The sequence below is a fragment of the Eriocheir sinensis genome, chromosome 53 (genome assembly GCF_024679095.1).
Source record: "Eriocheir sinensis breed Jianghai 21 chromosome 53, ASM2467909v1, whole genome shotgun sequence".
Taxonomy (NCBI): domain Eukaryota; kingdom Metazoa; phylum Arthropoda; class Malacostraca; order Decapoda; family Varunidae; genus Eriocheir; species Eriocheir sinensis.
In genome coordinates, this window is record NC_066561.1 from 7,240,179 (window position 1) to 7,254,020 (window position 13,842).

Sequence of the window (13,842 nt, forward strand, 5' to 3'; positions counted from 1 at the left end):
TTTTTAAAATTTCACTTCTAAAAATTTTCACCTTTTAAAAGTAAACTTAGTGTTCCAAACTTATTTCCTCTTTTCAAACTTCGTATCCTAAACTTCCTCATTTTTTACACTTTCTCTTCTTAAAACTTTCTCTTTTAAAAATAAACTTACTGTCCCAAACTTATTTCCTCTTTTCAAACTCCGTATCCTAAACTTCCTCCTTTTTTAAACTTTCTCTTCTAAAAACTTCATCTTTTAACATCGCATTTCAAACTTATATCGTCTTTTAAAACTTCGTATCCTAAACTTCCTTTTTTGTAAACTTTCTCTTCTAAAAACTTCATCTTTTAACATTGCATATCAAACTTATAAATATCGTCTTTTAAAACTTCGTATCCTAAACTTCCATTTTTGTAGACTTTCACTTCTAAAAACTTCATCTTTTAACATCGCATATCAAACTTATAAATATCGTCTTTTAAAACTTCGTATCCTAAACTTTCTCTTTTATAGTTTTCTCCAACAAAAACAAACTTCAAATCCTGGACGCTTCTTCCTTCTCTGTAAAATTACCTAAGAACAAAAACTCCGCATTATAAACTTCGATTCTACTCTAAAAGCTTCATCCAAATAGAGAGATACTTGTTACCTCCTTTATGATTCGTCTAAAAAGAAACAAACTCCCTACCAAGTACTTCTTCCCCCTCTCGATAAGGCGGGCGAGTCGTTACTGAAGGAGGCAAGAAGGTTAGGAGGCTTATGGTTGGTATGCAAGGCGGGGCGAGGCAAGCAGAGTGGGAGGCTCGGCGGTGATATTGGAATACTTAGCGAGGAAGGAAGGTGCCGACGAAAGCTGATCTAGTATAGTCTAGTTAGTTTAGTTTACTTTAGGTCGCTTTGTTGTACTTTAGGTTCATTTCCTTATCTTCCTTTTCTTTTCCTTTCCTTTACTTTTCATTCCATTCCTTTCCTTTCCTTTCCTTTCCTTTCCTTCCTTCTCCTTTCGTTTCGTTTCCTTTCCTATCCTTTTTCTTTTCTTTTCTTTTCCTTTCCTTCCTTTCCTTTCCTTCCTTCTCCTTTCGTTTCTTTTCCTTTCCTTCCTTTTCCTTTCCTTTCTTTTCTTTTCCTCTCCTTTCCTTTCCTTTTCTTTTCCTTTCCTTTCCTTTCCTTTCCTTAACCTTACTTGCCTTTCCTTTGCTTTCCTTTCCTCTCCTTTCCTTTCCATTCGTTTCCTTTCCTTCTTATCCTTCCTATGCTTTCTTTTCCCCTCCGTTCCTTTCATTTAATTTAATTTTCTCTCCTTTTCTCTTCTCTTCTTTTCTTTCATTTAGTTTTAATTAATTTCCTTTCCTTTCCTTTCCTTCAATTTATTTTATTTTATTTTAGTTTAGTTTAGTGTAGCTTAGTTTTTTTAAAGAGATGCAAGGTGGAAACGTGTAATTAGTGTTACAGGTGTCCCAAACTGGCGGCGGACGGGTCAGACACTATTTATAGGACTGGGAGAGATCAGTGTGACTTCTGGCATACTCCCTCCACCCTGAGCACTCCCTGAACTCCTTGATACTCTTGAATGCATGTCAGTGTAGGATGCGTCGGCCATCTGAGTAGAATGTTAACTCATCCCTGCAAACTAGGCCGCAGAAACGACTACTCGGGTCATAGCTATTCACGAAGCAGTCAGCGTGGGTCGGCTTTTCGAATACACTCCAAGGAAAAAAATGATGGAAATAAAAACCTCATTAGTAACTTATAAAACAAAGACAAAAACTCATTACTAGCATACAAAGAATAAAGAAAACTCGTTACTACCATACAAAAAAATAAAAAACTCTCATTACTAGCCTACAAAGAATAAAGAAAACTCGTTACTACCATACAAAAAAATAAAAAAAACTCATTACTAGCCTACAAAAAATAAGAAAACTCGTTACTACCATACAAAAGAATAAAAAAACTCTCATTACTAGCCTACAAAAAATAAAGAAAACTCGTTAATACCATACAAAAAAATACAAAAAAACTCATTACTAGCCTACAAAGAATAAAGAAAACTCGTTACTACCATACAAAAAAATAAAAAAACTCATTACTAGCCTACAAAGAATAAAGAAAACTCATTAATACCATACAAAAAAATAAAAAACTCTCATTACTAGCCTACAAAGAATAAAGAAAACTCATCACTACCATACAAAAGAAGATAAAAAAGTAGCCTTCATCATCCGGAACAAGCTTTGGTAGTCTAACGGAGGGGCGGCACTTCCTACATTCCATCTTTTGTCGTCCCCGTGTGCTACTTTTCTACGACTCATCCGCTCCATTCATTCCACTCTGACTTGCATCTCGATCCTCACGAGGTGGAGAGAGCCCCGCTAGCCTCCCTCTGCCTCGTCATCCACTTCAGGGGCTCGCCATGGGTCAACTTCACCTCCACCGCCAACAGCATTCCTATTAACAGGACTTCCGTTTTAAACATTTCTGCGCCCAAGAACACGTAATTTACTAGTCTTTCGTGGGAGTTTAGGGCATTTCCAGGGGTACGTTTATGACCCTGGTGGTAGTCTGAGCCTTCTTCTGTACCGTGAACCTAAAAGAACACTCATTAGAACTCGATTAACCTCATTTTTGGCCTTTGGAAATATTTGGTGTCAGGGGTGGGAGCATCTGATGATACGAACCGTAGAGTAGGTCGTCTGGCTTATTGAGTGTGGTAGGTTGCTCTTCGCCTGTTGAGAGCGTTGACCGGTCCAGCGTTGCGTCAGGCAGGAACATCGTCCGGCCTTGGGGTTATGCATGAGGGGGTGGGAAGGAGAAGGAGGAGCGATCGTGTGTAGGTCTTAGTGAGGAAGTTTGGTTTGCTGTAGGTGTTTAGATGTTAGCGAGAGTTGATTGTTATGTTGCTTGGGTAGTTGGGTTTAGTTTTAAGTAGGAATCGATGAGGAAGCATTGTGTTATGTTCAGTGAGGGTTGGTTAGGTTAGGTTAGATTGGGTTTGGAAATTGACCTCTCTTTCGGCCACCTCTTTTGATTCTTTTTAGGAGCAGAGATTAGCGGGCTTTTTTATATTATAGTTTCCTTTTTTGTGCCCTTGAGCTGTCTCCTTTGTTGTAAAAAAAAAGCAATGAGGAGGAGTAGTGTTGGTGAGGGTTGATGGTTGGGTATTTGGGTCGTTGGGTTGGATTTGAAGTAGGCATCGGAATGTGTTAAACGAGTCTCACTATACCAGGTTTTTGTAGCGTCCATCCATTCTCGTCTCACTCCTAATTTTCCTTCGCGGTCTAACAATCATCACTTACTAAGCTTTGAATGAATGCTGGAACTCCGTCTATCAAAAACAAGCTCAAAGTCTTGTTGTAAGTTTCCTCTTTTAGAAACTTCATCCATCAAAAACAAACTTTGCACCCTAAACATTGTATTCTGAAACTCGACATTGTATTCTGAAACTCGACATTGTATTCTGAAACTCGACATTGTATTCTGAAACTAGACATTGTATTCTGAAACTAAACATTGTATTCTGAAACTCGACATTGTATTCTGAAACTCGACATTGTATTCTGAAACTCGACATTGTATTCTGAATCTAGACATTGTATTCTGAAACTAAACATTGTATTCTGAAACTCGACATTGTATTCTGAAACTAGACATTGTATTCTGAAACTAAACATTGTATTCTGAAACTCGACATTGTATTCTGAAACTTAATCCAGCAAAACCAAACTTAAAATCCTTTCCCCAACTTTCTCTTTTAAAAACTTTATCATCATGAACTAACATCATAAACATCTATCATATACAAACTTCACATCCAAAACTTCTTTTTAATACTCCCTTCCTCCAAAATATCCTCCGCAGTCCGGGGGGCTTCGTGGTGCAGTGGTTAGCACACTCGGCTCACAATCGAGAGAGCCCGGGTTCGATTCCCGGGCGGAGTGGAAAAACTTGGGCGGCTTTTCCGATACCCTACGCCCCTGTCCACCCAGCAGTGAATGGGTACCAGGTATTAATCGGGGGTTGTGTCCCGTCTCCTGGGGTCTGTTCCCTTCTCCTGTAATTCCTTCCCCTCCTGTCTCTCTCTCCGGCATATGACCACAGATGTTGCGCCGACTAAACGAAACTTTCCAACTTTTCCTCCGCAGTCCGGGCGTGTGCGGGGGTGTTGCCGGAGGCTGAGCTCGGCTGGGCGGCCACTGCGACAGGTGCAACAACCGGGGCGACAGATCTCCGCGCCCGCCCCGCCCCACCCCGCCGCCCTGGCTGAAGACGACCTGAGGCATCTGTTCGATGACATTCAGAAGGTGAGTCAGCAGAACGGCCTCTCGCTCTTGCCTTGCACACACCTTTCCGTGGTTTCCTTCCCCTCGTGTCCAGTCGGTTATCAAACAGCAAAGATATAAGAAACGTGAGATTTGTCTTGGTCACATATCCTTGTTGAAGCTTGTTCCCCTTCCCTAAGTCTATATATACCAAGTCAAGACACTCCGCTTCAAAACTGCGACCGGTACGCGCAGGGGGCGGAGCAGCGGGATGACGTCACTTGAAGGTAAAAAAAATACCCGCCAGTTCAGGGGTGACTAAAGTTGCGGCCGTGTGTGCACTTTGGATGTGCATGCTTGCCTTCTTTCACAGTGCGTTCAGGCAAGCCAGTGACGAAAAAAAAAATATGCCTTTTTATTGTGCTATTGCGTGACTGTAATTCCAATGCCTACAAACGGCCGGCGGTGTGGGGTGTGAGGGAGGGCATGTTGAAGTGATTGATTTAAATTAGTCCGCCTTCCTTTGTTTTCTCTAAATCCCTGTTTCTACATTCTCTAGTTTGGCTCCAAGCAGTGTCACGCATAAACCACGCCTCTGCTGTGTCTCCTCCCACAAAACTGCGTATGACTTGACTTGCTATAAATAGACTTAGCCCCTTCCCTTCCCTCCCTTTCCAAACACCTTTTCCTTGTTTTCTCTCCCTTATGTTCAGTCGGGTCGTCGAACAGCAAAGAGAATAAGCGTGAGATTTGTCCTGCTCACATTTCCTTGTTCCCCTTCCCTTCCCTCCCTTTTCAAACACCTTTCCCTTGTTTTCTCTCCCTCATGTTCATTCGGGTCATTTCCGATACCCTACGCCCCTGTCCACCCAGCAGTGAATGGGTACCAGGTATCAATCGGGGGTTGTGTCCCGTCTCCTGGGGTCTGTTCCCTTCTCTTATAATTCCTTCCTCTTCTGTCTCTCTCCGGCATATGACCACAGATGTTGCGCCGACTAAACGAAACTTTCCAACTTTTTCATTAGGGTCACCAACCAGCAAACAAAATAATCGTGATAAGTCCTTGTTCCCCTTCCCCCAAACACCTTTCCCCTGTTCCCGCACACTCATGTCAAGACTCGTTCGCTTCTAGGAAATAAGTTAATGAAAGTATTCTGGAAACATTTTTTTCTCTCCCTCGCGCGTAGCTATTCTGAGAAGGCAAATCTTAGGTCATGTGTCTGAGTGAAGTTGCTTGTGTGAAACTGATAATGGAGAACAGGTTTATTATGGAGATTCACTTACGTAGCAGTAAAGGGAGTCCTGTTCGATGCTATTTTAATCTTCTCAGTGGAGGAAAAATACGTTTCTTTTATCTGTTCTGTCTCCTTGGTATTTTAATCTCGTGTTCCTCAGCGATATCAGTGAAGAGAAAATACGTTTCTTTTATCTTTCCTTTCTCCTTGGTATTTTAATCTTGTGTTCCTCAGCAATATCAGTGAAGAGAAAATACGTTTCTTTTATCTTTTCTTTCTCCTTGGTATTTTAATCTTGTGTTCCTCAGCAATATCAGTGAAGAGAAAATACGTTTTTTTAATGTTTTCTTTCTCCTTGGTATTTTAATCTCGTGTTCCTCAGCAATATCAGTGAAGAGAAAATACGTTTCTTTTAGCTTTTCTTTCTCCTTGGTATTTTAATCTTGTGTTCCTCAGCGATATCAGTGAAAGGAAAATACATTTCTCTTATATATTTTGTCTCCTTGTATTGATTCTACTTGTGCCCCTCAGGCGTTGGAGTCACAATATAACCATTAAGAGACAGCAAAAGGCGCCTCCATCCTGTTTGTCTTGACCTTCGTGTGTTTATTTATGTTCTCGTGTCTCAATATAACCCACCGTTGCCAGATTATCGTACTCAGAGCCTCGTATCCAGATTATCGTACTCAGAGCCTCGTATCTAGATTATCGTACCCAGAGCCTCGTGTCCAGATTATCGTACTCAGAGTCTCGTATCCAGATTATCGTACTCAGAGCCTCGTGTCCAGATTATCGTACTCAGAGCCTCGTATCTAGATTATCGTACTCAGAGCCTCGTATTTACCGGTTTCTGAGTCATAGCTATTGCAAAAAAACATAAATAATTAACCATTTTAACGATAACTATATATGAAGGCAGTTATTGGGGTGGAGGAGGAAGTTTTTGGGTCGGAAATTGGCAAAGATATGAAGACGAGTGTACGACAATCTGGCAACGTCGATATTATAGCCTTTAAAAGACAGCAAGATACTTTTTCCACCTTCTTTACCCCGTGTTCTGTGTGTTTATATATGTTCTTTAACCTTTAAGAAACAGCATAACACTTTTCCATCCTCTTTATCCCGTGTTCTGTGTGTTTATATAAGTTCTTTAACCTTTAAGAAACAGCATAACACTTTTCCTTCCTCTTTATCCCGTGTTCTGTGTGTTTATATATGTTCTTTAACCTTCAAGAAACAGCATAACACTTTTCCTTCCTCTTTATCCCGTGTTCTGTGTGTTTATATATGTTCTTTAACCTTTAAGAAACAGCATAACACTTTTCAACCCTCTTTATCCCTCGTTCTGTGTGTTTATATATGTTCTTTAACCTTCAAGAAACAGCATAACACTTTTCCACTCTCTTTATCCCGTGTTCTGTGTGTTTATATATGTTCTTTAACCTTTAAGAAACAGCATAACACTTTTCCATCCTCTTTACCCCGTGTTCTGCGTGTTTATATATGTTCTTTAACCTTTAAGAAACAGCATAACACTTTTCCATCCTCTTTACCCCGTGTTCTGTGTGTTTATATATGTTCTTTAACCTTTAAGAAACAGCATAACACTTTTCCATCCTCTTTACCCCGTGTTCTGCGTGTTTATATATGTTCTTTAACCTTTAAGAAACAGCATAACACTTTTCCATCCTCTTTACCCTGTGTTCTGTGTGTTTATATATGTTCTTTAACCTTTAAGAAACAGCATAACACTTTTCCATCCTCTTTACCCTGTGTTCTGTGTGTTTATATAAGTTCTTTAACCTTCAAGAAACAGCATGATACTTTTCCATCCTCTTTATCCCTCGTTCTGTGTGTTTATATATGTTCTTTAACCTTTAAGAGAGAGCAAGAGACTTTTCCATCCTGTCTTCCTCCGCCCTATGTGTTTATGCATATCCGTGTCTCTTAGGAGCTGGAGTCTCAGTTCGACCTTCAGAGGATCGCCAAATACTACTTCGACGGGCAGGGGAAGGCGGTGCGTCCCCTCATCACGGTTCTCATGTCCCGGGCGATCAACACACACCTGCACGATGACGACAGGTGAGAGTCAGGTACACACACACACACACACACACACACACACACGGGAACCTTAACACTTACCAACACTCACCTCTACTTACACATCTTTAATTAGACCGGGTTTAATTAGAGCGGGCTTTTTTTATATATATTTCTTTACGCCCTAGAACTGTCTCATTAGCTATAAAAAAAAAAGACCGTCTCGGCTATCATTTCCCCCCTCGCTCGTGTCTCCATGGTAACAGCGATGCTCTACCTTATAAAGTAACCACTCGTAAACAATGTAGAGTCCACTTATGTTTTTGTAATATACTAAAGTGGAGTTGTTCAGTACTAAGCATTACAATCCCTATAGTTTTTTTGCTACATGTGAACTCGTTTTTAGCCTTTAGTCAATCAATTCAGGAACGGTAAGTAGCGAGCTTTTTTTTATATATTTTTCTTTACGCCCTTGAACTGTCTCCTTACCTGTTAAAAAAAAATCAATCAATATCTGTGGTCCCGTTGACATCCCGGAGACCCGTTTAGACATTAGACAGGTCTCCGGATGGCCCACTGTGGCGCTGTGTTTACTAATATCCAGTACGGTCTGTTGCCATCTATAATCAACCTTTCTACCTTGCTTGCTTAGTCAGTTAATCGCCTGTTCTGCTGTTCGACTGATTGACTAAACCCCAAGCAACCTTCTATCCTTGCTTGTTTGCCTAATTTATCATTTGTTTTGTTGTTTTGAAAGTCCGGTTCTACGTCTAAGAAACCTAACAACCTTTCTTCCTTGCTTGTTTACAAAGTTCATCATTCGGTTCTACGTCTAAGCAACCTAAACAATCATTCCACTTTTCTTGGTTAACTAATTCATAACTTGTTTGGTTGATTGACTGTCCGGTTCTACGTCTAAACAACCTAAACAACCTTTCTTCTTTGCTTGGCTACCTAATTCATCGCTTGTTTGGTTGTTTGAAAGTCCGGTTCTACGTCTAAACAACCTAAACAACCATTCTGCTTTCCTTGGTCAACTAATTCATCACTTGTTTGGTTCTACGTCTAAACAACCTAACAACCTTTCCTCCTTGCTTGGTTAACTAGTTCATTACCTGTTTGCTTGTTCTACTGACTGACGAATCATTTAAACGACCTTCCATCCTTGACTGCTTGCCTCAATGATCACTCGTCCGGTTCTTGGAGTGTCTAACTGTCATATCCTCGCTTCTAGACTCCTGGACTCGCAGCGGGAGGTGGCGAAGGTGGCTGAGATGATACATACAGCGTCTCTGGTCCACGACGATATCCTGGACGCCTCCGACACCCGCCGTGGCAAGCCCTCCGTCAACTACCTCTACGGACAGCGAAAGGTCAGAACCCTCTCCTCCTCCTCCTACTCTTCTTCCTCCTTCTTCTGCTTCCTTTTCCCTTCTTTTTCCTTCTTCTCTCTCCTCTTCATCCTACTTCACTTCCTTTCCCCTCTCTCATTTTCTCCTCCGTTTTCTCCTCCTTCTCTTCATCTTTTTCCTCCTCTTCCTTTAACTTTTATTTCTTCTTCTTCTTCTTCTCATCTTTCTACTTTCTCTCTTCCTCCTTTTCCTCCAACTCTTCCTCCTCCTCCTGCTCCTCTTCCTCTTCCTTTTCTTCTTCCTCAGTCTCTTCCTCCTCAATTTTCTCCTTTTCCTCTTCATCTTTTCCCTCATATCTTATTCCATCAGAGAGAGAGAGAGAGAGAGAGAGAGAGAGAGAGAGAGAGAGAGAGAGAGAGAGAGAGAGAGAACAATAAAAAAAGGCTCTCTCAGAAGGATCACACTGGGCATAATGTGTATATTTTTAGTTTATTTGACCAGCTTTCACTCACACTGTTGCTCCTCTGGTTACGCTGCTGTCTAACGCGGGGCAGAAAAGTGCTAATCCACGCTACGCTATTTACGCCCTTATGCCAACACACTGACCCGCCCACACACACACACACACACACACGCGCGCGCCCGCTAAAAGAAAACCTTGTCGTGGGTGAAACGCGGGAAATGGAAAGGTTAAAAAAGAAAGCCTCTGACCCAAAAGGAAAGCGTATAACGTAAATGCGTATATGGCGAGAGAGAGAGAGAGAGAGAGAGAGAGAGAGAGAGAGAGAGAGAGAGAGAGAGAGAGAGGATGACAAAAAGAGAAAATAGGGCAAAAGAAAGAAAAGGAGAAAAGAAATAGAGAAAAAAAGAAAGAGAAACAGACGGAAATAGGAAAAAAAGAGAAAAAGAGAAAAAGAAAGACAAAAAGAGAGAGAGAGAGAGAGAGAGAGAGAGAGAGAGAGAGAGAGAGAGAAAGGGTATGGAACAAGTTATGCCTCGCGGCGAGTTTCATTTCTAGGTCACAAGGATGTTGAGACGGAGGAAGGAGGGAAAGGAAGAGAAAAAAAAGAAAGATTATCCGTTAAAACTAGATGGCAACTTTGACGGTGGACAGACACACATAGACAGACAGACAGACAGACAGACAGACAGACAGATAGACAGATAGACAGACAGACAGACAGATAGACAGACAGACAGACAGACAGACAGACAGAGCGATCGTGGGGAAAGGATGGAAAAAAAAAAACTAGAAATATGTGAAGTTTGGGATATAGACGATGGGACAGACACAGTAAATAGGGGAAGAACATGAACAAAAAAAAGAAAAAGAAGATAAAAATAGAAGAAAGATGATGGTGATATTGATAGTGACGACAATAATAATAATAATAATAATAATAATAATAATAATAATAATAATAATAATAATAATAATAATAATAATAATAATAATAATAATAATAATAATAATAATAATAATGATAACCTGATATAGTACTGGCCTCAACTTTCCCTTTTTTTCTGCATATCCGTGCGAGGAACTGCCAGGGGGGGAGGGAAGAAGGGGGAGAGGGAGAGAGTGAAGGAGAGAGAGAGAGAGAGAGAGAGAGAGAAAGGATACTTGGAAAGGAAGGAGGATGTGCTCGATCGGCGCTCTCCTTCCTCACATTAGAAAGTGAGTCTTGCATCATGTTAGAGAGAGAGAGAGAGAGAGAGAGAGAGAGAGAGAGAGAGAGAGAGAGAGAAGAGAAGAGAAGAGAAGAGAGAAAGAGTATCATCCGTGGAAGTAAAATGGTTGGTTAGAATCAATCCTCACTTCTTTTCCTCCTCCTCCTCCTCCTCCTCCTCATTCAAAGGTTCATGCACTTAACACCACACCCTGCCCCCCCTTCCTCTTACCCCTCCCCCTCTCACCTCCCCCCTCCCCAGCTCACCTGCACGCTCGCCCCACCTGTTTGATTTGGTTTCTCCGCCTGTTGCTTGTTCTTCCCAGGCCTCAGATGCAAGAGTGATGAGTGATTGTATTGGCTGTCTGTCTGTCTGTTTGTCTGGCTGTCTGCATCTGTCTTTGTCTGTCTTTCTCTCTCTCTCTCTCTCTCTCTCTCTCTCTCTCTCTCTCTCTCTCTCTCTCTCTCTCTCTCTCTCTCTCTCTCTCTCCACACACACACATACAGATGTCATGCAAGAAAGGGCCAATTTTTTCTCCTCCGTTATTTCCTTTTTGCTTCAGACCGAGAAAGAAACCACTAACACTTTTTTCATTGCTATTTTTTGCCTTTTTTTTCTCTTTTCTTTTTCGTTGGCACATGTGGAAAGAGAGAATGCAATGTTTAAAAAAAAAAAATAGTATATGCGTGGACTCCTAATCGGTTTGAAATCTTCGCTGACTTGTGTGTGGAAAGCTTATGAAGAGTTGGATCGGATTGCTGTATATATTTTGTTACTGATATGCTTGTGATTTCCGTTGATGAAGTAGCGAAACTTTGTAGAAGATTCGTAATACTGGTCATATTTGTTACTCTTTTGCTTGTTAGTTTCAAATCTTTTCTAACTCGGGGCGTTAAACTTTCTAAAGAGTCGAACTGGATTGCTTTTAAAATTGAGTCACTGATTTCTGTTGATGGCGTAGCGAAGCGTTTATGAAGATTCGTAAAACTGGTCATATTTGTTGCTCTTATTAATTTCAAATCTTTTCTAACTCGAGGCGTTAAACCTTCTTAAGAGTCGAACTGGATTGCTTTTAAAATTGAGTCATTGATATGCATGTGATTTCCGTTGATGAAGTAGCGAAACGTTTAAAATTGTTACTCTTTTGTTTATTAATTTCAAATCTTTTCTAACTCGAGGCGTTAAACCTTCTAAAGAGTCGAATTGGATTGCTTTTAAAATTGAGTCATTGATATGCTTGTTGTTTCCGTTGATGAAGTAGCGAAACGTTTAAAATTGTTACTCTTTTGTTTATCAATTTAAAATCTTCTATTAGCATAGCGTTAAACTTTCTAAAGAGTCTGATCTGATTGATTTTAATAATACGTCAATGATATGCGTCTATTTTCTGTCGATGGAGTAACTAAACATTAAATATAATTCGTAAAAACTGGTCACATTTGTTAGTCTTTTGTTTAATAGTTCCAAATCCTCCGTTGCCATTAAAGAGTCGGAGTGGATTGCTTTTAAAATTGAGTCATTGATATTCGTGTGTGTTCGCTCATAGAGTTCGGTAATGTTTTGAAAATTTTGTTCAACTCTTTACATTTGTTTCGTTATTCATGCAAAACGATACAAAAAAGGAAAATGGTGGGAGTTACTTACCATCTAAACATACATACATACATACATATATATAAAAGGTTCAGTGATTGTTTAAAACTATAGAAAATGGGAAGAACATCAGAGTTTAGAAAATGTTTTGATATATGATTCTGTTGATGGATAACTCTTTTATATTCGTCTTTCCTCGCACGAATAAATGCATAAAATAATCATAAATCATACGAAAATAAAAGAATGTGTTTTTCTCTTGATTCTCGCAATAAAAAAAGAAAGAAAATAAGAAGTGCAACCACATCCGTCTCACGTAAAAAGTATTAAATGCGAAAACAAAATAAAGAGGAAACACACACACACACACACACACACACACACACACACACACACACACACAAAAGCGAGTGACCACCTTTTCTTGCATGACGAACGTGTTAGGCGAGTCACCGTTATAAAAAGAGGTAAAAAAAAGGGTTGAAAAAGTAAAGAAAACGGGATTAGGTAACATAAAATAATCTGCAGAAAACGGAGATTTGATGTTATTATCCAACACACACTCAAAAAAAATAACATCAGATTTATTTTTTTATTATTTTCTTTAACTATTTTTTTCTGCTTATTTCCTTTTCCTTTTTCTTCTGTCTCTTCTTTTCTTTCTTTCTCGTTCATGCATCCCCCTTTCTCTTCTTACACATTCACCCCAAAGCATTTATGAAGGACTTATTATTTTTACTATTATTATTATTATTATTATTATTTTATTTATCATTTTTTTTAGCCAAGGGTATATGCTATTCCTCCCTTCGTTTTGTAGTAATGTAATCAAGAGAGCTATGCACGAGGGTCCCAAACACAGTATCATAACATGGGGTCATTTAGAATCATAATAGGGGGTAATTTAGCATCATAATAAGGGGTCATTTAGGTCTCGATTCCATCTCTCTCCCTCTCTCCGTGGCGGCGTGCATTGGGGGTTCAGAGGCGAGGCATGATGAGGCAGAAAGGTTGTGTGTACTTAACGATCTTGGGGAGCTCTCCCTACCTCGCTCTCTCTCCCAACCTGTTTGCTTCTCTTCTTCTGTCTTTCTCTCTCTACCTCCTTGCTCTCTCTGTCTCCTTCTCTCGTCTATCTCCCTCTCTATCTCTCTGCCATCTCTTATCTCCCTTTATTTTCTCCCTCTATACTCCTTTCCTTCCTGTTTGTGTCTCTGTTTGTCTATCGCCTGTTATCTCCCTTCTTTTCCTCTAGTTTCTTACCTCCTGTTTTTTTTTTTATCTCCCTTTCCTGCTCTTTTATCCCCCTTCTTTTCTCCCTTTCTACCTGCTTACTGACCTCCCCTCATATCTCTCTCTCTCTCTCTCTCTCTCTCTCTCTCTCTCTCTCTCTCTCTCTCTCTCTCTCTCTCTCTCTCTCTCTCTCTCTCTCTCTCTCTCTCTCTCTCTCTCTCTCTCTCTCTCTCTCCTACTTAATTTTGTCTACTTATCTTTTCTCTTCAATTTCTGTCTATCTCCCTCCTTGCCTTTCTTCTCTCCCTTCTCGTCTCCTTCTCTGCCTTTCATTTCCTTTTATCTCCTTCTTGCATCTTCCTTCCTTTCTCTATCTCCATCTTATCTTCTTTCCTGCTTATCTCTCTTCTTCCATGTTTATCTTTATCTGCCTCTCTCTTCTTTCCTTCCTTGCTCCCTCCCTTTCTCCCTTCCTCT

At 40.3% G+C, this 13,842-nt stretch overlaps 1 protein-coding gene across 4 annotated transcripts in view; it reads left to right on the forward strand.

The window, feature by feature from the left end:
- Nucleotides 1-13,842, forward strand: part of LOC126983295 (all trans-polyprenyl-diphosphate synthase PDSS1-like) — a 127,069-nt gene that overhangs the window by 101,462 nt on the left and 11,765 nt on the right. For 3 of the 4 annotated variants that reach the window (XR_007735765.1, XM_050835958.1, XM_050835961.1), the window contains exons 2-4: nucleotides 4,122-4,280; nucleotides 7,425-7,555; nucleotides 8,751-8,889. The exons of the other annotated variant lie outside the window; for it this stretch is intronic. Coding sequence is in view for 2 of the 3 variants with exons in the window: in XM_050835958.1 (XP_050691915.1) it covers nucleotides 4,122-4,280; nucleotides 7,425-7,555; nucleotides 8,751-8,889 (429 nt within the window). In the remaining variant the exon portion in view is untranslated. The remainder of the gene's footprint in view (nucleotides 1-4,121; nucleotides 4,281-7,424; nucleotides 7,556-8,750; nucleotides 8,890-13,842) is intronic. 4 annotated transcript variants of the gene reach the window in all.